This window comes from Neofelis nebulosa, chromosome 8 (assembly GCF_028018385.1).
Source record: "Neofelis nebulosa isolate mNeoNeb1 chromosome 8, mNeoNeb1.pri, whole genome shotgun sequence".
Taxonomy (NCBI): Eukaryota; Metazoa; Chordata; class Mammalia; order Carnivora; family Felidae; genus Neofelis; species Neofelis nebulosa.
The window spans coordinates 27,848,571-27,871,932 of record NC_080789.1 but is presented as its reverse complement, the minus strand read 5'-3'; the positions used below and the strand labels follow the sequence as shown (position 1 = coordinate 27,871,932).

Here is a 23,362-nt window from a genome sequence, read left to right as displayed (position 1 = left end):
TTGCTATTTTCTGTCCAAAGTTTATTTACATTTCATTGGCTAATTCTAAACTTGGCATGAAAGCTGTTCCAGGGGTTAAATGGAAAAAAGTAATGAAAGATGAGCCCAAGTCTCACAAAAATAGAAGAGTTTTACTTGATATTGATAACATTCCAAAATATATGAATTCTAATTTGGTCTAATATTGCAACCACTGTCCAAATCAAATAGTAGTCCAAGACCTCTATTAAGTGCATTTATTAAAAAATCTAATGTTAGTGTAATACAATTCTGAAGTTGTGATAACCCATTATCCTTGCAAGTCATTGAAACATGCATCACAGACACGAACAGGCTTCTTAGAAGATGGAGTTAAGGCATTTTTGGCTGAACACTCAGCACAGAAGATATTTCCACATTGTCTGCAGTGATGCTGTAAATGACAAAAATTAAACAATTTCAAGCATAAAAACTACACCAAAAGCATGATGAGATATAAGAATACTGCAAACTGCACTGTGAAGGTATATTAACTTTCAAGGGATTAGTGTATTATTTAAAAATATTTCAACATGTCAATTTAATCTCTTAATTTGAATGCTTTCTATTTCTCAGATACTGTGCCAAACATCTGATATAAAATTCATCAAGAATTCTCAAAAGAACCTTCAGAGGCATTTAAAAAGTGATGATAAAGCACCTCGACCAGCTGAAAACCATTTCTATTTGCCAAGTGTTTCAGGCATAATTTCTTCAATAGGAATATAAACTTCACATGGTGTTATTCAGAATAAACATTTTTTTCATCTCTGCTTTTTCTTTAAAATAACCCAATGATGACTAAAACATATGAGTTAAACACATAATGACTAAACATATGGCCCAGTGGTTCAGAAAATGACTATTCCAGAGAGTAACTGAGTAGGAAGGCAAGGACTATACTTAAAACTAAAATTGAAATACATATGCTGACCAGAAACTAGACTGCATAAAATTTAATTATTCTATGTAGTTGTAAAGTTAACCAATAAATAGAAAAAATTTTTAAATCTGTCAAATACAAGATTTTGATGGTTAAAACATTAATTGATACTGAGAAATAAAATCCAGAACCACAGCAATATGAACAAAATCATTTACCCGTCTCACTGTTACTGAAAAGCCTTTCCCACAGGCCATGCAGTTTTGTACTTCATTGTCTTCCGCCCACTTCCTATTTAACGCTTGCGTGTGTTTGATCTATCAAAAAAAAAAAAGGGGGGGGGGGTGTGTGTCCATACATTATAATACTCAACATTTTAAAGAATGATGGATAATTTCTAATTTGGTGCCCAAGTTTCTCAAAATTTAGACTTATAGGCACCATGGGATAAAATTTTAAAAATCAGAAATACTTTGGTTGGCTTCCATTGTCAAAAGCTGCTACACTCTTAAGTCTGAATGACAAATTAAGTCAAATTTTTACCGTCAAAGGCACCGGCAATTTCTAATCTTTGGTGATTTCCCATCCCTTCTAACCCTAATGATCAATCCTTCCTAAGTACCCTGAGCACATGTTCAGATCGCTTCTTTAACACATAGCAGCTCGTCTATTCCTTGATGTTCCTCAATTTTCCCAGAGCTGCCAATTTGTGAATGACAAGGCTTTCTAACTGATCCCTGGGGTCTCTCAGATTAATTCTTTATCACTTTTATTCAACTATCCATAACACCTACAATACTGCTATACAGATAGTAACCATTCAAAAGTTATTTATTAAATACAGGAGATTTTTTTTAAGATTGAAAATACGCTGAGGTGCCTGGGTGGCTCAGGTGGTTAAACCTCCGACACTTGGTTTTGGCTCAGGTCATGTTCTTGCCATCTGTGAGATCAACTCCATGTCCGGCTCTGCGCTGATGGCGTGGAGCCTGCTTGGGATCCTGTCTCCCCACCCCCCCTCTCTCTGCCCCTCCCTTACTCAGGTTCTCTCTCTCTCAAAACAAAAAACAAAAAACAAAAAAGATTGCAAATATGCTTTTCACTAAGAGTTAACTCTAGACTGAAAAACAGCTTCACATTACCAGATGACTTACTTGAAGGGATTGATTTTCTCTGCCCAGCTCCTGCACCGCTGCAGTCGTATTATCCAGCTTTCTTTGCAATTCTAGTACTTTGGTTTGAAGCTTTTCTATTTCACCTTCTCCTTTAAGACATCTAGAACAGATTGCAAAGCAATCATTAATTTTTTTAAAAAAATTATCAAAGATCCTTCTAGAACAGAGATAAGAAACTACTTCATAACCTCAAATATAATACTTTAATTTCAACTATCTGATTGTTTTAAGAGTTAGTTTTAAATGGCTGCATAAATACCTGTGGGACCAATGTACTCTTCTCAAGACTCTTCTATTTTAAAAAATATGGAAAAAGACAATCTTCTTGTCACTTAGAATGGAAACACACTAATTTTACTAGACATCAATCACCTTTCTAGTAGTGCTCTCCTTTCATCCTGATTATTCTGAACTGTGGCTTCTAATACTGCAATTTCACCCCGTAAGTCGTCCGTCTGTTTCTCGAGCTCGCTGACTCTACGTTGACTAGACTGCCACTCCTTCTTTACGGTGCCCAAGTTTTCATTTAATGCTGTAATCTGCATGGTAAGTTTAGCTTCATTTTCTTCATGCTTCTTCATTCCTATTTCTTTTTCTTTTATTTCGGAATGCTGAGAAAAGGAAGAACAGTGAGGAAAAAACCTATTCCTAAAGTAACGCAAAATAAATTTCAGTTAGCTATTGAACTTAAAATACTGGCAACATAAGTAATACTACTTCTTCAGGAAAGAAGGCAGGAGAATGTATTCATGTCATACTAATAAAATTGATTCCACAAACATCTGTGTAATCTGAACTGGCTCAAAGGCCATAATGCTGAAATGAGAGTCAGCAAGCCTCTAAGAAGAACCACTAACATACAGCAATTTGAGGTTTTCGTTTTCCTCACTAGAACAGGGGAAGAACACATAGTTAGGGATAGCAAGGTGCCCTGGACACAAAGCTGGCATTTTCAGTCTCAAAATCCACATGTACCTTTTCTTCTATCAACCTGCCAAAAAACCAATTCCAAGCCATTCAACTCACTGTGTGAACTTGAAATCGCAAATCTTCAACTAAAACATTCAGCCCTCAAGTTACGTGGGGATATTTGGACTTAATTCAACAGAGGAAAGCCAGATGCTTCCCATTTTGGCATGCACAATTTAGGGAAGGAAAAGTAGACTTTGGTCATCAAAATTCCACACTGAAGTTTCCGTTCTCCCTTATCAACACTCACTTTGACCAAACAAATGAGTTTAACATCATCAGCATTCACGCCATTTACCTCAATCTACATAGCTGTGGATTTGTTTGTTTTTCTGGCACTAAAAGTGTGTTTATTTTTTATGAATTATGTTTCATTGAATTTTCACTTCTCTAAACCAAAATATAATTACAGACTAAAATACTTCCAATCACGTATCAGCTATTTAAACAAATCAGATCTCCTTTCTCAATCAAAAAGTAAAATGCTAGGTAAGAGCACTTAAATCCTAACTTCCAAGTAGAAAAATCCTCTCTTACTGGATTGACTTACAAAATCAATTACAAAACACACTCCCCACCATTAACTTACTGACCAGTTTAGCCTCCTTCTCAGTAAACTCTTTCTTTAGTTCATCTTCTTCCTTTTTCACCTGCTCTTTTAGCATTTGCTGGTTTCTCTTCTCCTGGTCAAGGGTTGCCTTCAGGGAATCTACTTTCCCTTGAAGCTCGAGTTTCTGCTGAATCAAAAGCTGTTTGGCATCCTTGAGATTTGTTACCTCCTATTGAAAAAGGCCGGAACTAAATCATCCTTTACAGTGAATATTTCAAAATGTAGCTGAAATTTATACAACTTATCCTAACAATATAAAAGAGTTTTAGCCTCTTCTCTTATGAGATTCTTAAAGTTCAGTATTTCAAACAACTGGTTAAAAAGACGCAAGATTATTTACTTCCTGCTCAATTAAACTCAAGTGACACTTTACATGCACGTTTTGATGAAATTATGTGAAGAACCTCTACCCCTTATTTTCCCTTTTCTCACTTAGCAAGCATTTATTGGTCACCACTGAGGCATCACACACTGTGTTGGGTTTTAAGGATGCAGGTAAAGATTATATACATTACCTGCTTTAAGGAAGTCACAGTGTGTAAGAATATAATAACATAAAGAGGTAATAAATTATAAAGCAAAATGGGAAGTATACTGATAGACATAAAAGGTGTTATTGAGAGCATTCAAGAGAGAATCTAACCTTTGAGAAAATGAATAACATTTTTACAAAGCAAATGATAGACAATTAGTTTCTTCAGCTGGCACCCTAGGTACACTTATGACAGGAAAAATGTTCCGAACAGAGTATTAAAAGATTTTAGGAAGAAAAACAACTGAAACAACAGAATCCCCTGAAAATCTTAATTCTAAACATAGGCATAATTTTCTTTAATTTTTTTTAACATTTATTTTTGGAGAGACAGAGAGAGACAGAGCACGAGTGGGGGAGGGGCAGAGAGAGGCAGGGACACAGAATCCAAAGTAGCTCCAGGCTCTGAGCTGTCAGCACAGGGCCCAAGGCGGGGCTCAAACCCATGAACCCTGAGATCAAGACCTGAGCCAAAGTCGGACACTTAACCGACTGAGCCACCCAGGTGCCCCAACATAGGCACAATTTTCTAAATCAACAGCTCTGTTGATTATCATCTCAACAAATCTAAACTTTTAGACCTACTTTGCTTTATTCACTAATCTGCAAACAAAAGGAACATAGTTTCAACACATGTATATGGATAACACACAACACAGGGATGAGAGCAAGAGTATTTGTCAAAACAACAAAACTGCGTCTAGCACATAGTAGATTCTCAGTAAGATATATACACATATTTTTTATTTAAATGACAATAATACAGGATAGAAGGAGGGACAATGATTATCTTCACATACCTTTATGCTTTCTTGCTTGTGGGACTTGAGTTCTTCACTCAATTTAGCAATTTCTTTTTCCTGTCTACACTTAATTTCCTCTATCTCTGCCAATTTAGACTTTTCATTTACTAGTTCTTTTTCTTTCAGTGACTGTAGAAAAATAATTTAAAAATAATTTTAAGTAAATACTTAGCTTAAAACTAATGTCATGAGAATAACTTCTACTAGGCATGACATGGTCTCTGCCCCTTTCTACCTAAGTTAACGTGAGCAAACTACTTACCTTCACTTGCCTCTGTGTCCTTATTTACACAATGTGAACAACTAATAAGATCTTCATAAGCATTAGTTCATGTTAATACTGTGAAATAAGTAGTGTCTAAGCAAGGAAAGAACACTATAAAATTTAGCCTATCGTTCTTATTCTTAATGCTATTATCATTATTACTATTACTATCAATGCCTTTATTTAAGGCGCCTAGCTAGTAGTGTGACATATTACCTAATTTAATATCAATACTAAATATAAATAGCTCTTTTTAATCCTCATGTGATAAGCATCAAAGGTTTAGAGAATAAAGGTTTGGAGAAGTGAAATAATCTATTAGAGATATAGTCAAAATTACAACAGTTCTGACTGAGCTAAAGCCCTTGCAACAGAGGCCTATGAAACTACAGTTCTCTCAGAATTTTCTAGACCCAAGACACAAATCATGAATATCATACCAGCTTCAATACCTCTACCTCCCCACAAAAACATCCCTTAATTTTTTTAACTAAAGAGACTTTCAGGAATTGCACAATTAAGATACACCACAAACCGCTGGAATTGTATACTTCAGAATAATATCTTATCAGCTAATGGAAATATATTTCAACCATGAAACCAAAAATAAAGTGCTTCCTAGAATCTGAATTTCTCTTTCATATAGCATCTTAACTTTTAAACATAGTGGTCTTATAATACAAGGCTTTAACTTTATTTTTTTTAAGTTTACTTTTATTTATTTTGAGAGAGAAAGAGACAGAGCGAACGAGAATGGGGAAAGGGCAGAGAGAGAGGGAGAGAGAGAATCCCAAGCAGGCTCTGCACTGTTAGCATCACGGGGCTCAAGCTCACAAACAGGGAGATCATGCCCTGAGCCAAAATCAAGAGTCAGACGCTTAACCAACTGAGTGACCCAGGTCCCAAGGCTTTCAACCGTATAACTCAGCATCATTTATGTAAAATACGCTCCCATTTCCCTAAGAAGAAGTTGGCTCTAAATTTTAAGAACTGTAAGAATAAGAGGAGCCTGGCTGGCTCAGTTGGAACAGCATGAGACTTTCGATCTGGGGGTTGTGAGTTTAAGCCCCATGTTGGGTGTAGAAATTGCTAAAAAAAAAAAAAAAAAAAAAAAAAAGTAATAATAATAATAATTAAAAAAAGAATTATAAGCATAGGAAGTATTTCTAGATCTTTTAATCTCATTCACACATCTAAAGAATGTTATATAATAGTGGTGGAGCTACGATACCTGTTTCTAAATAACCAGGGGTCTACAATGTGAAAAAGATTTGTTTATAAAACTAAAAAGAGCAGTAAGAAAAATGAGTAGAAATGACAAGGGGGCTGTTAAGAAGTACTTCCCGGCATTAACATTCCAATTACCACGGTGTTGTATCAGAAGCCAGAAGTCCATCTAAGGAGAGCTATTGAAGTAAAGTGATGCCCATATCAGAGAAGAGGTTTGACTAGATGATTTCTAAAGATACCACAACTCTCAGATTCTAGATTCAGTCAGAAAATGAAATACCTTTTCTTTTTTAATATCTTGTAGCGTTTTACACTGCTCCTTCAACTGTTGCTCTTTCTTTGCTAAATCCTGCTCCAACGTAGCCGTGGAACTCTTCAGTTCTTGAATTAATTTATTTTGGTTTCCAATTTGGTTTCTGTTTGAAATCAAGTCCTCCTGTGCTAGAGAAAGCTTCTCTTCTACAGACTTACAAAAAACAAACAAACAAACAAACAAAAAACCAATTTCCCCAAATTATTGTATGTCTTTTTTTGTTGTTTTTAGCAAATGTCAACAGAAACATAACAGTGTAAGTATAGTAGAAAGCAATATACTATAAAAGGATAGCTTGTTATGCCCTTTAGTAAGATCATGTAAAAGAGAAAGGACACTAGACCATTAACTCTCTTGCCTACGAAAAACAGTTTAGTGTAAAATATTTAATAAAACTGAAGCAATTCCAAAACCTCTAGAAATAGTAAGTACTACTAGCTAAGTGATATTAAGGAATATCAAATAAAAAGGGATCATATCGAACACACTTGTAATATATGAAAATATATACATATATGTCCCTTGACATGCTGAAATCCTCAAGAAATAGTCTTTGTCTTGGGAAAAAAACAAAAAACGAAAACCAACAACTGTATTTCACATCTGCAAACCTGATCAAGTGAACCAAAAGAAGAAAGTCCACCAGATACATGGGGTTCTGTTTCTGAGAAGGCCTTCACCCCATCCTCTTCACTTCCCATCGATGTGGCAGAAACAGTGTTGTCAGTTAACACTGCCCACGGTTACTGACTGTTCTAAAGCCCAGATATTTTGAGAAGCCAAAGCTTATGAAAAGGGCAAGCTTTGTGGCCCCTTAGATTTCAGACTGGGGTAGATATGATAACAGGTGAGTAGTGGAAACTGGCAGGGACCTTGCCACTCTCAGCTGCAACTGCAAAGAATCAGAAGGGAAGGAAATGAACTCCATGATACTCTTCCACCATTTGGAAGACGTTCATCTTTCTTATTCTGGAGATACAGTTCCTTTGAAAAGGAGGGAGAAGATCTAATTTGGGAAGGATCCCTGCTGGCTAGGCTTGACTATAGTAAGCAACCATTGGAAAAGAAATAAATAAATACTTTTTAAATGAAGACTGTATTTTAAAGGGTTTCTCAAGGTTCCCTAAAGAGACAGTTTATTCCTTACAAATAAACCCAGTTCTGAAGTCTTTCTGATATCAATGAAGTTTGATTTCCAGTGGCTTCTAGAGAACACTAAAAATCCCAAGGCTTCTTTTTAAAGAATCCTAAAGTCATCTAGTCCTTTACTAACCAAGCTGTTAGCCATTAACTGAGTATACTGGTAAGGTAAAAGACAGTCCTTAACTTAAAGAAGCTGGCTATGTAGCCCGAAAAACAGAACCACCACATAAAATGGAAGCTGTACGTAGCAGAAGAGCACTTGCTATAATGCCAAACGCACAGAAAAACAGTGAGTGCGAGAACTTTCCCTGAAATGTGTTTATGTAAGGCTCCATGGTACATGTGGGAACTGACATAAGCATCACAAAGGGTGAGAGTGATTTCAAATAAAGATAATAAAATTTGACAAAGCCTAGCCCATACGGTCTATAGCAATTATTATCAGGTAACAGAGGTCCTGATCTAATACTAAAGAACACCAAGGCTTGCTAGAGCCTGAAATTAACAGCTCCCCCAATCTCTGACCACAAGAATTCCAAACTGCCCATGGTTTAAATAATACTCAATAAAATTTTAAACTCCCAAGACCCAATGACTAAATCTTTAAAGTCAAGCTCAAAATCTGGGCTATGCTGACATACTGCTCTTGTCTCTGAATATTTGTCAATGCCATTCAGTGATACACTGCCATGTATTTTAAATATTCCTTTTATCTTTCTTGTTATAGGCCATTTTATTTTCACCTACTCAGCATATCTTCCTTTGGGGAACTCCCGTCTCCCATTCAACAGTTTTGTGGGCCTATCTTTAACCCATTGACTCCCACTGGAACAAGCAAATCCCTGAGTAGATCAACTACCAATCTTGACCCTGAATACCACAATCGAATTACAGCAGTGTAGCTACTAAAAAAGAAATTTCTGCAGTGTTTTCTGGTAGCTATTGTTTTTTGTCTGCTCCACAATTTTACTCTTCTTTCAAAATAAACTTTAAAAATGTTTATTATTTTCTTGATGTCTGATTAAGTGATATAAGGAATAGTATAAAGATTTATATTTAATTCTAAACTTATTATCTTAGAATTTTCACTTTACTCAGGGTGCAAAATGTACAGTTACATTCCACTTCTACCTTTCTTCGACAGCAAAGAATAGCACACAGCACAGCTGTTTTGAAATATACAGTCAACAAATGTAAGTATTTCATAAATAATCCAGCAGATGGGGCTAAAAGCATGGATCAGACCAGCCTGTTTTCCATTCTACTGGTATCTAGATGTACAATGTCAGCCCACAGATGGCAGCCTTGACTTAGGTAGGTGTCATGCTACAAAGTTCTCAACCTCTCCCCTTCTCTCTCACATGCAACAAGATCATTCATCACTGAAGCAAAAGAAAAATAATGGCTGATAACCATCTCTTATTCTGGTCCATAAATATCATTTCAAGTTCTCGAGGAATTTACTTCTTCTTCTTTTTTTTTTTTTTTTTTTTTTAGCTTCCTAAGTAGTTCAGATACTTCTCATTTTGGAAACATTAATAATAGAATTTAGCAATATTCTATTTCATATTTAAAAATCCTAGTGATTATAAAAGAGTAAAGGGCTGTGAATCACAAGAACTGAGGTCTAATCATGGTTCTGTTATTGTGCAATTCTGGGTCTGTCACAAACCACGCCAGGCCTCACTCAGTCTTGTCTGCAAAAGGAGGCTTTGGAATAGAGGAGCTAGCCATGCCTCTTAACAATTGGAAAACTCCTCAGCAGGCTTGACTCTCTGCCCTTCTCTTTTTTCTCCATGCCTTTGATTTGTTTTCATGTGTCAAATTATTAGTATACAACATAGCTTTCGAGCATAATAAAAACCATTGTTGGCTTAATGAAAGAATATTGATCAAAGATCTAAGTCCTGTCACCATGTAATGTTCTTGGGTAAATAATACATCCGTATGAAAAAAAAGTGTGATTTCTATAGGACTTGTACAATCAATCATTAAGTTTCATCTCCTTGATCAGCTAAACACCCTTCTAATCCATCCATATTCCCCATCCTTACTGTTACTGCCCACACCGCCGTCGTGTGCACCTGGACCAAGTGCCGTCTCCTCTCTGGTCTCTACACTCAGCCCTGTTGCTCCATGATCCACTCCTTACTCTCAGCCAGTCACTGGCCCAACCTACAGATCTGAGCAAATCTTTTCTGTGGTTCCCTACTGCTTTTACAATAAAGCCCAAACTCTTCCACAGACCTTCCCTGACTTTTAATAGTGTTCTAAAGGAAAAAAAAAAAGAAAGAAAAAAAGAAAAAGAATTTAAAGCTACTAAGGGAGCATAGCAAATAAGACATTTTCTATATGTCAGGTGGTATTTCTTTTCTTATAACAACTGGGCACCATGAAAATTTTTTGACCCAAGTTTCCTATTTCTTTGTCAAATCATTAGTGACCCCTAGTTCCCTCAGTGCCCTTGCAGCCTGTCTGCATCCAGCCCTCCTGTTTCATCCTATCTCTCTCATTAATCTCTTCTGCTCCATCCTCCTGAACTTTAAGCCCAGTTCTAGTCAATTCACACCTTGATTAATGGAATTTGTGGAGGAAGGGAGACAGCCTCTTCACTAATCTTCCTACGTCTTGTTTCCCCGGGTCCAATCCAAGCTATCTATAAACCTCTTCCTGGTTAAGTTGTCCAAAGTACTGTCTTCTTCATTTTATTCCTTCTTCATTTTATTCCAATCATCTTTGCTCCGCATCTAAGAAACCTCACAATTTGATCCCAATCTTTCCAAATTTATCCTCCAAACACAAACCAGCATGCTAGCAACTGATAACTGTCTCCTGCCTTTGTTCGTTCCCTGCAGTACCTTTTCTCAAATGTGCCCCTGAGTGAAATGACCTTCCTCAGGACTCTCTATATATTCAAATTCTATATATCCTTGAGCACCTGTTCAAGTCCCACTTCCTTCAGAAAGCCTTCCTTATAACAGCCTATGATAAAATATAGACACAGTATATTTATGTTGTCTAAAAATATCCTGTGATTTTCAACAAAATTCTTCAATAATGTACTTTAAATTAACAAATTAAAAGAAACCAGAAAGGAAAAAAACAAAAAGCATAACATTTCATGATGACAAAAAAAAAAAGAAAAAAAAGAAAAAAAAAAAGAACTAGCTGAATCTTGTGGGAAAGAACACAAACGTTCCATTTATCTTAGGGAACCCATACTTTAATAACACTGCATAAAAATTATTTATCTTTTTTCCATATTCTTCATTTTAATAAACATGATACATTAATCAAATAGATTTGTCAAGAACAAACAATATATGTTTAGATAATTATTATTTTTTTTAATATATGAAATTTATTGTCAAATTGGTTTCCATACAACACCCAGTGCTCATCCCAAAAGTGTTTAGATAATTAGATTAAGGTTAAGTTTACTTTCAGCTATAATCTCCTAATTTTAATCATTAAACATTCTGGTAGTCTTGGGAAGCTGACCAACATAAAAACTAAAGTCAAAGTTATCTTTTTACATTTATAAGAAGACAGCTTTAGATAAGCTAATAATGTAGCAATTAGTATACTTCCAAATAATTTTACTGTTATGGATGTTATTTTTAAATGCCCATATTTAACATATATCATATTTTGTTATAATATAAAACAATTTCATTATTAAAAAGCATATTACTCCAAAAATAATAATTTAATAGAAAACAAGCATGATATTCCACAAATACTAACATTACCTTGTCTATCTGGTCTCAAATCAACCATTTAATAAATGCCTATAAACAACTTCCTAATATTTTTATGATATATTTTACTATACCTTAAGATCTTGCCTTGTGGCAAGAAGTTCAGATTCCTTCCCATAGAAATCAGATTGAAGCTGTTTTAGATTTTCCTGACTTTTTTCATAGGTATTTTGTAACACTGACATTTTCTCTTTCTCTGCTGCAAGTTCCTGGGCTGCTTGTATTGACTGCTGCTGTAATTTATTCTCAAGCTCTGTCTGGAACACACAATAGTTATTTAGAACAGTATGCATATCACAAACCAGTTACAAATACAAAATGAAATCCACACAAGAAGATCCCTGAGAACAAATTAAACTGTATTTATGCCCTAAAAAACTTAAGAGATTTACAAAATACAAAATCCAACAAGTCCCAATTTAAAAACCAAAAAATGAAAAAGCATTACATACAGAAAAAAGCATTTCACTGGATAGTCCCAAGTATCAATGTCTCAGGAGACTGAGAGTAACAACCACATTCTGAAGGAAGATACAGTGCTAGATGCTTTAGAAGATGATATAATTTAAGGTTGAACTAAGGGAAATTTCTATAGGAAAGAAATAAAAAAGTCATTACTGCATTCATCATTTCTACTCTCTGAAATTCTAGAATAACTTAGGACATTTCTACAAGATCGTGTTTATTAACAACAAGGCAGAAAAAGAAATCTTGCAAAGATCTGACTCTAAATGCTAAACTTGTCTTTAGTCTTTACGAAGACTCAGAAGATACACACAAATTATGATATAATTAAAATATATGTGTGCAGAGTATGAAAATAAGCACTGGCTTTTAAAATAAATACACTACCTCAATGCAACTTCTTTTTAAGTGACCAGTGACCCCCTTGTTCCAAAACCCACTATTCATGTCCTTGTCCACAGCTGACTTCACCTCCCAGCAGTACTTGAAACAGTTGATGATGTTCCCTCCTAGAAACATTCTTCAACCTGGTTTCCAGGGCACCTATCTCATTGGTCATTCCTTCTTAAATTTTTTTACAACCTCCTCTTCTTCTGTTTAACCTCTCAATATTGTAGGATGCCAGGGTTCTGACCTTCTTTTATTCCATACACAGTCTCTCTCTCTCTCGAAGATCTGAACTATACTCAACTATGGCTTTAAATATCATTTATTGACAACTGACTCCAGAATTTGTGTCTCTAGCCCCGATCTCTCTGCCTGAACTCTGGGCTCATTATAACTGAGTACTTCCCTGACTTCTCCACCTCAGTGACTGACAGAGATCTATCTCAAGCAGAACTCTTGATTCCTGACAGCAAGGCTGCTCATCAAAAAGCTTCTTTCCTCCAATAAACATGGTCATCTATCCGCTTGCACAAGCCACAAATGTAGAGTTCTTTTTTTTTTTAAGGTTGATTTATTTTTGACAGAGAGAAAAAGAGACACAGAGTGTGAGTGGGGGAGGGGCAGAGAGCGAGGGAAACACAGAATCCGAAGCAGGCTCCAGGCTCTGAGCTGTCAGCACAGAGCCCGATGCGGGCTCGAACCTACAGGCCACGAGATCATGACCTGGGCCAAAGTCGGCCGCCCAACCAACTGAGCCACCCAGATGTCCCTGTAGAGTTATTCTTGATTCCTCTTTCCATCACCTCTCATCATCTAATCTATCAGCAAGTCCTGATGACCCAAACTTCCAAAATAGATTTTCAAATCATCCACTTCTAACACTTTAATTCATTCTATCATCATGTACTGTCTGGACTATTGCAACCATTTTTCAATGTCTTCTCTGCTTGCTCCTTTATCTCTCTGTAGTTAGACTGCACCATTTTCTGCTCAAAATTCTCCAATCGATTCTAATTATCCTTAGAACAAAGTATATTATTCTCTGTTACCTTCTAATCTATAAATCTTCATGCATATGCTTTGGCCCTTATTTACTTCTCTGAGCTCATTTCATATTACTCTTCCTCTTTCCCACCACACTTAACCTACACTGGTCTTCTGTTTTTAGAAAATACCAAGTTTGTCACAGCTTAAGGTCTTTGCACTAGTTGTCCCCTTGGACCTTTGTATGGACAGCTCTTGTCTTTCAAGCTCAAATCTCTTCAGGGAAGCTTCTTTGGTCACCCAACATTTAGCAGGACTCAGTCCCATCACTGTCTTTCCCATCACCCTGTTTAGTTTCTTTCCCAGGGAAGTGTAAGCTCCACAAGAACAGGTTCCTTATCTGTTCATGACTAGATCTCCAGAACCCGAAACTGTGCCATGGCATAATATAGGTGCCTAGTAATATTTCTTAAGGGAATGAATGGCAAATAGATTGGAGGTGGAAAAGCCTGGAATGACTCTTAAGAAGCTCTTATAATAGCCTGGTTAAGAGAACAAAATGGCCTGGACTAAGACTGTGACAGTGGGAAATGAGAAAAGGGAATGGATTCAAGAGAGTTAGGAGGTAGGTTGACAGGAGGTGTGCTAACTGCCGATGGAGGAAAGGGGGTTTGATCTCCCTGTATGTTATCTCAGAACACCCCATGTCACCTCCTTTTCATTCCCTCCAATTTAGATTTTTCATGATGAAGAATTCCTGTACGTCTTTCTTCATCTTGAAGACTATAGTACACTTATATATTTTCTTTTATAGAGTACTATTTTTTTCTTTTTTTTCCTCCCCACAAATCTAGTTTTCTTTCCCTTTCGTCACCTTCATGGCTCTCAACTAAGCCCTCTGCAAAGTCTCAGTAATGACCATAAAAGCCCTTTGGGTTCATACTTGGGCCTTCATTATCTTTACTCTGACAGGCTGATTCATTCATTTAAAAAAATTATCAATGGCTTATTTGTCAAAACACACAGTTCTCTGACTTTGAGAAACTCAAATCTATTAGTGGAGAAGTCAATTTAAAACAAAAACAAAACCAGACCAATGCAGCAGTTTGATAATTGCTTTAACAGACATACACCCAAACTTCCAAAGAAGGATACAGGAGGGTCAGTCATTTACAATTCATCCTTCACAAACCGACCAGTTTTTGCTCTAAAACAGGTCTGATCACACTCCTCCCTTCTTAAAAGTCTTTAATATTCCAATATTAAAATTGTAAAATGGAAACAACTATACAACATCTACTGTGATCTGACTTCACCTGATTCTTATTCTCCCTTATTCGCCTTATTCTCCCCTCGCTTCTTCACTTATCATGTACTCCGACAGCTAACCTTCTATAACATTTTCTAAGTCTTGCAAACTTTGCTAATATTGTTTTATCTCCTTGAAATATCTAAATTCCTCTTGTTTAACCTTTCACAATTATAATCATCTTCAAAGGCCCAGTACAAATGCTAGTTCCTTAGAAAGCCAGTCAAAATTTCCATTAAGTTCTAATTTTTCTATTTCTGTTTAAGTTCTGGTTTCATTCTCCTTTATACATTAGGGTTTTTTTTTTTTCCTCTTTACATATCTGCTTCCTCATTAAATTACAAACTGATTGAGAGTTGGGGGCTATATCTTATTCATTCTGAATTCCCATAACAGATTCCAAATAAAGTTGGTACAGGGGCCAATGACTTATAACCTACTTGCAGAATTCTTGATCTTTGGCTCTCAAACAATCATTTCCAAAGTGTGTGTGTGTATGTGTGCATGTGCGTGTGTGTGCGTGTGTGTAGCCACGCATTATGTAAGTGTACACACACACATATTTATACCCATTTAAACATTATCTTTGTTTTCCTATTTCACTGTGGGCCAGTGATTAACTGTCACAGACCATCGCTGCATAGCCACCATGCACACTGACACACTTAGATCATAGTTTGCTATATTTCCACTTAATAGCCAAGAACCACTTTGCTTCCATACTGCACTGGGCACAGTAGTAGGCATTTTAAATACATTTTCTCAATCTTTACAAGAACTCTATGATTCTATTTCATTTATCTCGGAAAGATAACCACTTCCCTGTGACCATAACCCGAAGGTGTGTCACATGAAACTTAAACTCAGATCTAACTAGCTACAACATATGTCCTTTCCATGCTACACTGCTTCTCAATAAAACCAAACCATACTTGCCTTTCAGTGATTCTCCAGTTAGTCTAAATTAATTTTTTAAGTTTTATTTATATTGAGAGAAAAAGAACAAGAAGTGGAGGGGTAGAGAGAAAGGAAAGAGAATCCCAAGCACTGCACTGGAAGTGCAGAGCCCAACATGGGGCTCGATCTCATGAATCATGAGATCATAACCTGAGCTGAAATCAAGAGTCAGATGTTCAACTGACTAAGCCACCCAGGGGCACCTAGTTACTCTAAATTTAAAGTCTAATTTATAGCGACTGGCTATCCATTCAAATTCCCCCCAATTTAAAAAGTGTGCTCCTTATTTTAGCATCCATACACTAACATAAATTAACGATATCCATGGCTGAATGCTTGTGTCTCCCCAAAAGTTCATGTTGAAGCCTAGATCCACAATGTGATAATATCTGGAAATAGGACTTCTTTTAAAAAAATATTTTAAAGTTTATTTATTTATTTTGAGAGACAGAGAGAGAGCGTGCGCATGCGAGTGCACACACATGCAGATGGGGGAGGGACAGACAAAGGGAGAGAGAATCCCAGGCAAGCTCCACACCGTCAGTGCAGAGCCAGAAGTGGTGCTCAGACTTCTGAACCATGAGATCATGGTTTCCTGAGCTGAAATCAAGAGGCGGATGCTTAAGTGACTGAGCCCCCAGGTGCTCCTGGAGGTAGGACCTTTAGGTCATTAGCCCTCATACATGGGATTAGTACCCTTACAAGAAGAAACACAAGAGAGATAATCTCTCTTTCAGCCTTATGAGGCTACAGCAAAAAGCATCTACCTACAAGCCAGGAAATGGGTCTTCATATCACTGGATACGCCAGTGTCTTTATATTGGACTGCCCAGCCTACAGAACTGTGAGAAATAAACATTTACTGTTTAAGCCACCTAGTCTATGGTATTTTTGTTATAGCAACCCAAACTAAGACAACTATCAATAAAAACATTTCCTTTAAATCTCATAATTCTTATGGTGTCAACTAGTAAAGTCATACAAAGTATGGGCACATACATTAATCATAAATCTAAAAGAAATCATATTGTAATGAATAATTCAAGAGAAATTGTGTTAAAAATAGTTGGGCTTTTTTTTTTTTAATTCATGAAGTTATGATGCTATAAAAATGAAGATTTGGGGAATACCTGAATATGAGGCTAATAGATTTGGGAGAAAAGAATGACCTCAAGACATCAAATCGTACAACAAAATATGTACTGTGATAATTACATCCTGACTTAGGATTATATGTAACACCAAAAATGCACAGGCAAATTTGTCTGCTCTTGTTTATTAGAAAATTACTCTTTTGTAAAGTGGCATTAATAATGGTTATAAAAACAGTGGTCAACATAAATTACCTATTTGCAAGGTTAATTTTATTTTCTCTAGTAATATGATAGCCAACTCTTAATGATATGACATACTTTGTTCTACATAATAGAGATTTCACTTTTCTCTTTTCCATGGACCAACTGATATGCACATACCAACAGTAGGGAAAAGCTTTTTGTTCAAATATTAAGTATAATACAACTTTGTCAACTCTTGGTGTGGACAAGTATTAAAACATACTTAAGAATAAAAAAATAGATACTTAATAAAAAATTAGAATAGTTTAGAAATGGAAACCATTAAAGATGTAACTTAAAATATCAAACAGTTATAACTATATGAAACCTACATTCCTTAATTTTTTAAATGCATACCATTTTGTGGTTTTTGCTCTTATCTTCCCTTGGTTAGGATAATTTATTTTTAAATTCCTTTAAAATTTTCTAATACACTAGAGAGGTTATATAAATTACTCCCATCTCATTAAATGTTGTTATTTATGTCTATCAAATCATTAGTACTAGAATTTTAAATAAACATTATCTAAAAATGTGGTTATAGTGAATGGAAATCCAGACTTATATTATTTAATTACATATTTAAGTGCTTTTATACATTAGAAAATACTTTAAAAAATTGTGAGCACATGTAAATTTTTCCTTGTTGCAACTCATCTGTGTTATATTATCTTAACTGCAAAGACTGTCTTCCCATAGAAAGTAAACACATATCATATTACTACCTTCTGTGAAACAGCAATTTTAATTTCTCCTTGGAGTGCTTCAATTTGCTTTTTCTTCTGTTCAGTCAATTGCTTTAGCTCATTTATGTTCCCCTGAAGTTGCTGTTCTTCTTTTTCCTTTTGTTTTAAAGTATTCTGGGCCTGTGCCACTTGTCCCTGCATTGAACTGAGTTCCAAATTCAACTGATGAGAAGTCTAAAGAAAATAAAATCTGTTTAGCATTCATTCCATGAAGACACATTTAGTACCTACTACACACCAAGCACTACTCAGGTAGAAACCACCACTCCCCTGATGGCCATAGGAGATCAACAGTAAACCAAAAAAAAAAAAAAAAAAAAAAAAAATCCCTACCCTCACGGAGCTTTCATAACTGAGACTATTTGCTATTAGATGACATGCTGGATTAATCGTCAATATTTGTTTAATCTTACCTTCCTTTCTAACTTGTAAATATATATTTGGATAGAGCTTGTAAATGAGCGAAACTGCTATTACCTTGTATCATAGGAAATAGGAATATCAACATCAATCTTTAGACTGCTAGAATGTCTACTGACTTTCGAGAATATTCTCAAAATGCTAACTTAGTCTGATGGCCATGGTTAACCAAAAAGAACAGCTCCATATGAACTATGATAAAACTAAAATCATTTTTCGCAAGTATGTTTAGTATCTGTCTGATGACACTAAACTATACCATTCAATAGTTTCCTTATTTAGAGATCTGGGGCATATTGTGCTATTACTTTGTTTTTACAGTCTACTAGGATCTATTTCTGTTCAAAATTAGGTATTATAAAAAGTCACACTGAGGTTCCTCTGTGGTCAGTGTGAACCACTATGATCTCCCACCCTTCCAGCCAAAGTCATGTTTTCATGTTTTATGCATATTATGAACCTAATTTGAGCATTTGACTATATTCAAAGTTAATTTTGAAAAGTTTCACTGCTACATATGGTTGCTTCAGCTCATCTCCAGCACAAAGGGAAGTATTTTTGTGCAAAACAGAAGACAGGTAGTGTAACAATAATGATGATTATAATATGATAACCAATGAGAAACTGACAGCTAACATTTGAGCTTTTAGTTGCTTATTTTGTTAAGTGTTCTACGGACTTTGAAATATATTAACCCATTCATCTCTTATAATAATCCTATGGCACAGATTCTCTTATTAGCCCCATTTTACTGCTGAGGAAACAGGAACACAGAGAAATTAAGTAATGTGCCTAAAGCAAGGCAAGTCAGCATAACGAGCAAATGGCACAGGCAGGATATAAATCTGGACAATCTGGACTCAGAGCTCGGGTAATAAGTCACCATAATTTTTCCACTTAAAGGCTGGCATCTAAAACACAGGTGTCTTCTTTCCATCAACAACCAGACTATAATCACATTAAAGATTTCTCAGGACTAGGTTTTGCTGCTTTTATCAAATCATAGCTCTAGAAAAACTATATACCTGGGTTCTAACCGCAAGAGGTAGGTCTTCAGAGAATAACAGCTGTATATTATACCCATTTATTTACTCATTTGCTGGTTTGTTTTTGATGGACAGCAATAAAAGCATTAACCATAAAAGAATCTGTTGTTATACAACCATTAACATACCATTAAATATAAATGTCCATGAAATAAAGAGCCCTTAAAATGTTATTTCTATTGAAAGCCTATCTATTTTTTCAATCATAAATAATGTACCCAAATCTAAGTTATCTAATTATAACTCTATAGTAAGTTGATTCAATTAACTTTATTAATTATAATCCTTTATTTTGGGTCTTTTATTATGAACTAGCTTAAATCTTTTTAGTAGTAGGTAGAACGCAAATGTCAATTTTATACTATTTTTTTGTGATCCATTATGTTTCAGAGAAATAAACCTCCTTTGATTTAAGTATCAGTGTGAAAATATTTTGTAAATATAGAACTTATTATTCTTTACATATTTTATGTTACAGAAAAAGAAAATCTTACTTGCTTCTCCTTTTCAAGTGACTTTTTCAGTTCATTCTGTTCCTTAAGTGCATTTTCTGTCTGTACTTGAAGCTGATGCTTTAATTCTTTGCAAGTGTTTTCCTAAAACAAACAAACAAACAAACAAAAAACTACATTATGCAGAAGATACTTGTAGTAGCTTTAAGAACTCTGATTTATACACTTAGTAAGATCCACACATAGAAATAAACCAGAATCACTGATGGTTTAGAATGGGATAGAATCATCCATTTCAGTTATAAAACTGGCAAATATTACAGCAATAAGGGTAGAGGGACAGGAAAAGGTTAAGAACTTCTATCATCAACCATCAGCAGAATACTCTGGAATTCTCTGGAATCCACATTTTATATCACATAATTAATTATAATTAACTTGTCATGCTATTTTAAAAGCATAACAATCCTTAAGAAAATGGAAAAAAGGAAATTTTTGTGAAAGAAAGCATTAAAAGAATAAATAAGGAATAATCACATGTAACTTAAGAGGGAAGATGTACATGTAGGAGATGATTTCTCCAAACAGAAAGAAACATAAAAGTAACATACTAATACCATATATCTTTTGTGCTACTAAACACTTTCACTGATCTTCACACTGAGAACAAAAGAATTTTACTTTTGCTGCTACTCTGTTATTCTGGGTTAAAGTATTTCTGAGAATACATTCCCCATTAAGAATTTCCTGAGACTGTGTGACTTTTTTTCCATATAGTTTAAATGTGTTTTATGGTATCTCCAAGGCATGGTATTATGTAGAGTTTTAGAATATTCAGTCGAGAAGAAGAAAGTTTACAGTGCCAGAATTAAAAGTCACGATCTTTCTGATCCTTTTCTGGTTTTTAGGCAAGTGAATAATGTCTGAACCAGCAGCTATATTCTCTGTGAAAATTTCTCTGAGGACAAACAGGAGGCAGTCTCCCAAATCTAGCATCATACCAGCAATAAAGAAAAACTGTTTATTCAACTGAAAGTTTCCTGGGCCTCTGGAAAATTATACTCACAAACACCAATATCTTTTTCTCAGGTTAAGCAATCCCAGTTCATTTCCTCGCAAGAATTAAAATCATTTAAATGTAGGATAAAAAGTCATCAGTGACTTAAGCAGAAACAAAAGTACGTTTTAAATAAAAATCATTTCTACCTAACCAAGGAAACATAAACAACTAACCAAATCTAATATAGCAGCTTTTCCTTTCTGGTTTTCCTTTTCAAATTCACTTTTGGAGTTCTTCAAAGAATCAGAAACTTTTGATAAATTCTCTTTGGCCGCAGAAAGCTCTGTCATTAGAGTTTCTTTCTCCATCTTCGATTGTTGCAGTTCTGCTGCTGCTGTTTGAATTTTGTTATTCAATTCCTTGTGCTGCATCTTTGCATCTTGACTTAAATTTTCAAATTCTTGTTCAAGGATTTTTTTTTCTTCCTCTTGCTTGGTAAGCATTTGCTTAATATTTTCAAGAGCTTCAGATTTTTTCTGTAGTTCCAACTTTGTACTGGATACTCTAGATATTTAAGAAACAACTTTTTAAACGATGCATAATTTACCATGAAAAATTAGTAATTATTGAGTTTTGAAACTTCCTTGTGTAGCTCAGAATAAAAAATAATAAATTAATGTCATAAAACCACACAACTGAAAAAACCTTAAATGTGATCTGATCATGTAGCAGAGATGATTTTCTTTGAGTCAAATAAGTTAGTGGTAAAGCTAAGACTACCTAACAATTCTCCTGACTTAATCCAGTCTTATCTATTGCAATAGATGCCCCCCCAAACTGTACATATAGCAGACCTTCTAACATATAGCACACCCTCTAATCTACAACAGCCAGAAAAGTTTTTCGGGTACCTTAAAGAATCTACTCACTGTGTTAGCCCCCAAGCATACAGAGAATTTTGCCTCATTCCTTGAAAACATACAACACATTATGTTGTCTTTTAGGTATTAAACTTCAAAACATGATTAACCCAGAAAAAAATAAAGCAAATTTCATTTCAAGCACAGAGAAAAAAGATTTACTTTAATCCTAGAGCCTAACAGATTATTCAAGAGACTTGTTATCGTTTGTCCCTTAACATAAATTTGCTACACCTGAATGAAAAAGCTGTAAGAATAAAGAAATGGAAATATAGCTTCAAGAAAGTTAAAAACTTCTATTGTTTTGATAAAATTATGAATAAAATTATGAACCAAATTCAATGAAATTATGCACTAAAAGAAAAACACATTAAAGATAAACCATTTTAAAAGTGAAAATGAAACTGGATGCAAAGTAATATTTCTTGAATACATACTATTTCTGATGCTTTATAATCAGCATAAATTCAATAATATGCTAAAGAGAGGTTGTTAAAAGATGTGCTAGCCACATATTTGTGGAGTTGGGTATTCATACAATACCAGAATATTTACACTTTGAAAATTTTCAACTTTTAGTCCCAGAAACTTACTTTTACTTTCTAAGTGGCTAGAAAAGATGGGAGTTGGGTGCATTCATAGGATACTGCACCTCACCGATTTTCAAAGGTATAAATAGAAGTCATTACACTGGGGCACCTGGGTGGCTCAGTCGATTAAGTGACAGACTGTTGATTTCAGCTCAGGTCATGATCTCATGGTTGGTCATGAGATCGTGCCCACATCAGGCTCCGTGCTGGGCATGGAGCCTCCTTAAGATTCTCTTTCTCCCTCTCCCTTTATCCCACTCCTGTTCACACTCTCTAAATAAATAAATTAAATAAATAAATAAATAAATTTAAAAACAATCAGAAAAGTCATTACATTAATATTATCTTACCTTTTTAATATAGTTATAATTCCTATCAAGCAACCGTAAATTAGGACTTGATATATATTACTATGCTACTTAACTTCCCCATAAATAATTATTATAAAATCATAAGATTATGTAAACTAAAGAAGGCAAAACAGAAATAAAGGCTTTCATGGTCACTATAAAACTTTATTTTTAAAAAGGGTACTAAAGTAATAAATCCACAATCATAGTTGGAAACTTTAACACCCCTTCTCAGAAATTGACAGAACAACCAGAGGGGGAAAAATGGCAAAGATACAGAAGGTTAAACAACTTTACTTGGAATGAATAAGTCAAGGGAACAAAAAGTACAGTATAGGGAACACAGCCAATGGTACTATAATAATGTTGTCTGGTGACAGATGGTAGCTACCATTTTGGTGAACACAGCATAACATACAGAGATGTTAAATCACTACGCTGTGCACCCTAAACTAATGTAACATTGTCTGTCAACTATACTCAAACAAAAAGAATTTTTTTAAACATTATCAACCACCTTGATTTGATAGTTATAAAACACTTTATCTAACACAGAATACATATATGTGCACCTGGAAAATTAACCAAGATAAGCCATACACTGGGTCATAAATAAGATAGTTTGAAGAGCTGAATTTTATCGAGTATGTTCTCTGTTCGCAATGGAATTAAATTAGAAGTCAATAAGTGTAAGCTA

The 23,362-nt window shown here is 35.0% G+C and overlaps 1 protein-coding gene across 4 annotated transcripts in view; it reads right to left on the bottom strand.

Moving 5' to 3' along the window:
* Window positions 1-23,362, bottom strand: part of EEA1 (early endosome antigen 1) — a 111,857-nt gene continuing 88,495 nt past the window's right edge. For all 4 annotated transcript variants that reach the window (XM_058741809.1, XM_058741811.1, XM_058741812.1 and 1 more), the window contains 11 exons: window positions 21,039-21,369; window positions 19,848-19,949; window positions 17,867-18,061; window positions 11,777-11,959; window positions 6,766-6,951; window positions 4,988-5,119; window positions 3,639-3,824; window positions 2,449-2,687; window positions 2,056-2,176; window positions 1,120-1,218; window positions 1-412 (listed from right to left, as the gene is read on the bottom strand). In XM_058741809.1, coding sequence (XP_058597792.1) covers window positions 290-412; window positions 1,120-1,218; window positions 2,056-2,176; window positions 2,449-2,687; window positions 3,639-3,824; window positions 4,988-5,119; window positions 6,766-6,951; window positions 11,777-11,959; window positions 17,867-18,061; window positions 19,848-19,949; window positions 21,039-21,369 — 1,897 coding nt within the window. In that variant the 3' untranslated portion in view covers window positions 1-289. The remainder of the gene's footprint in view (window positions 413-1,119; window positions 1,219-2,055; window positions 2,177-2,448; window positions 2,688-3,638; window positions 3,825-4,987; window positions 5,120-6,765; window positions 6,952-11,776; window positions 11,960-17,866; window positions 18,062-19,847; window positions 19,950-21,038; window positions 21,370-23,362) is intronic.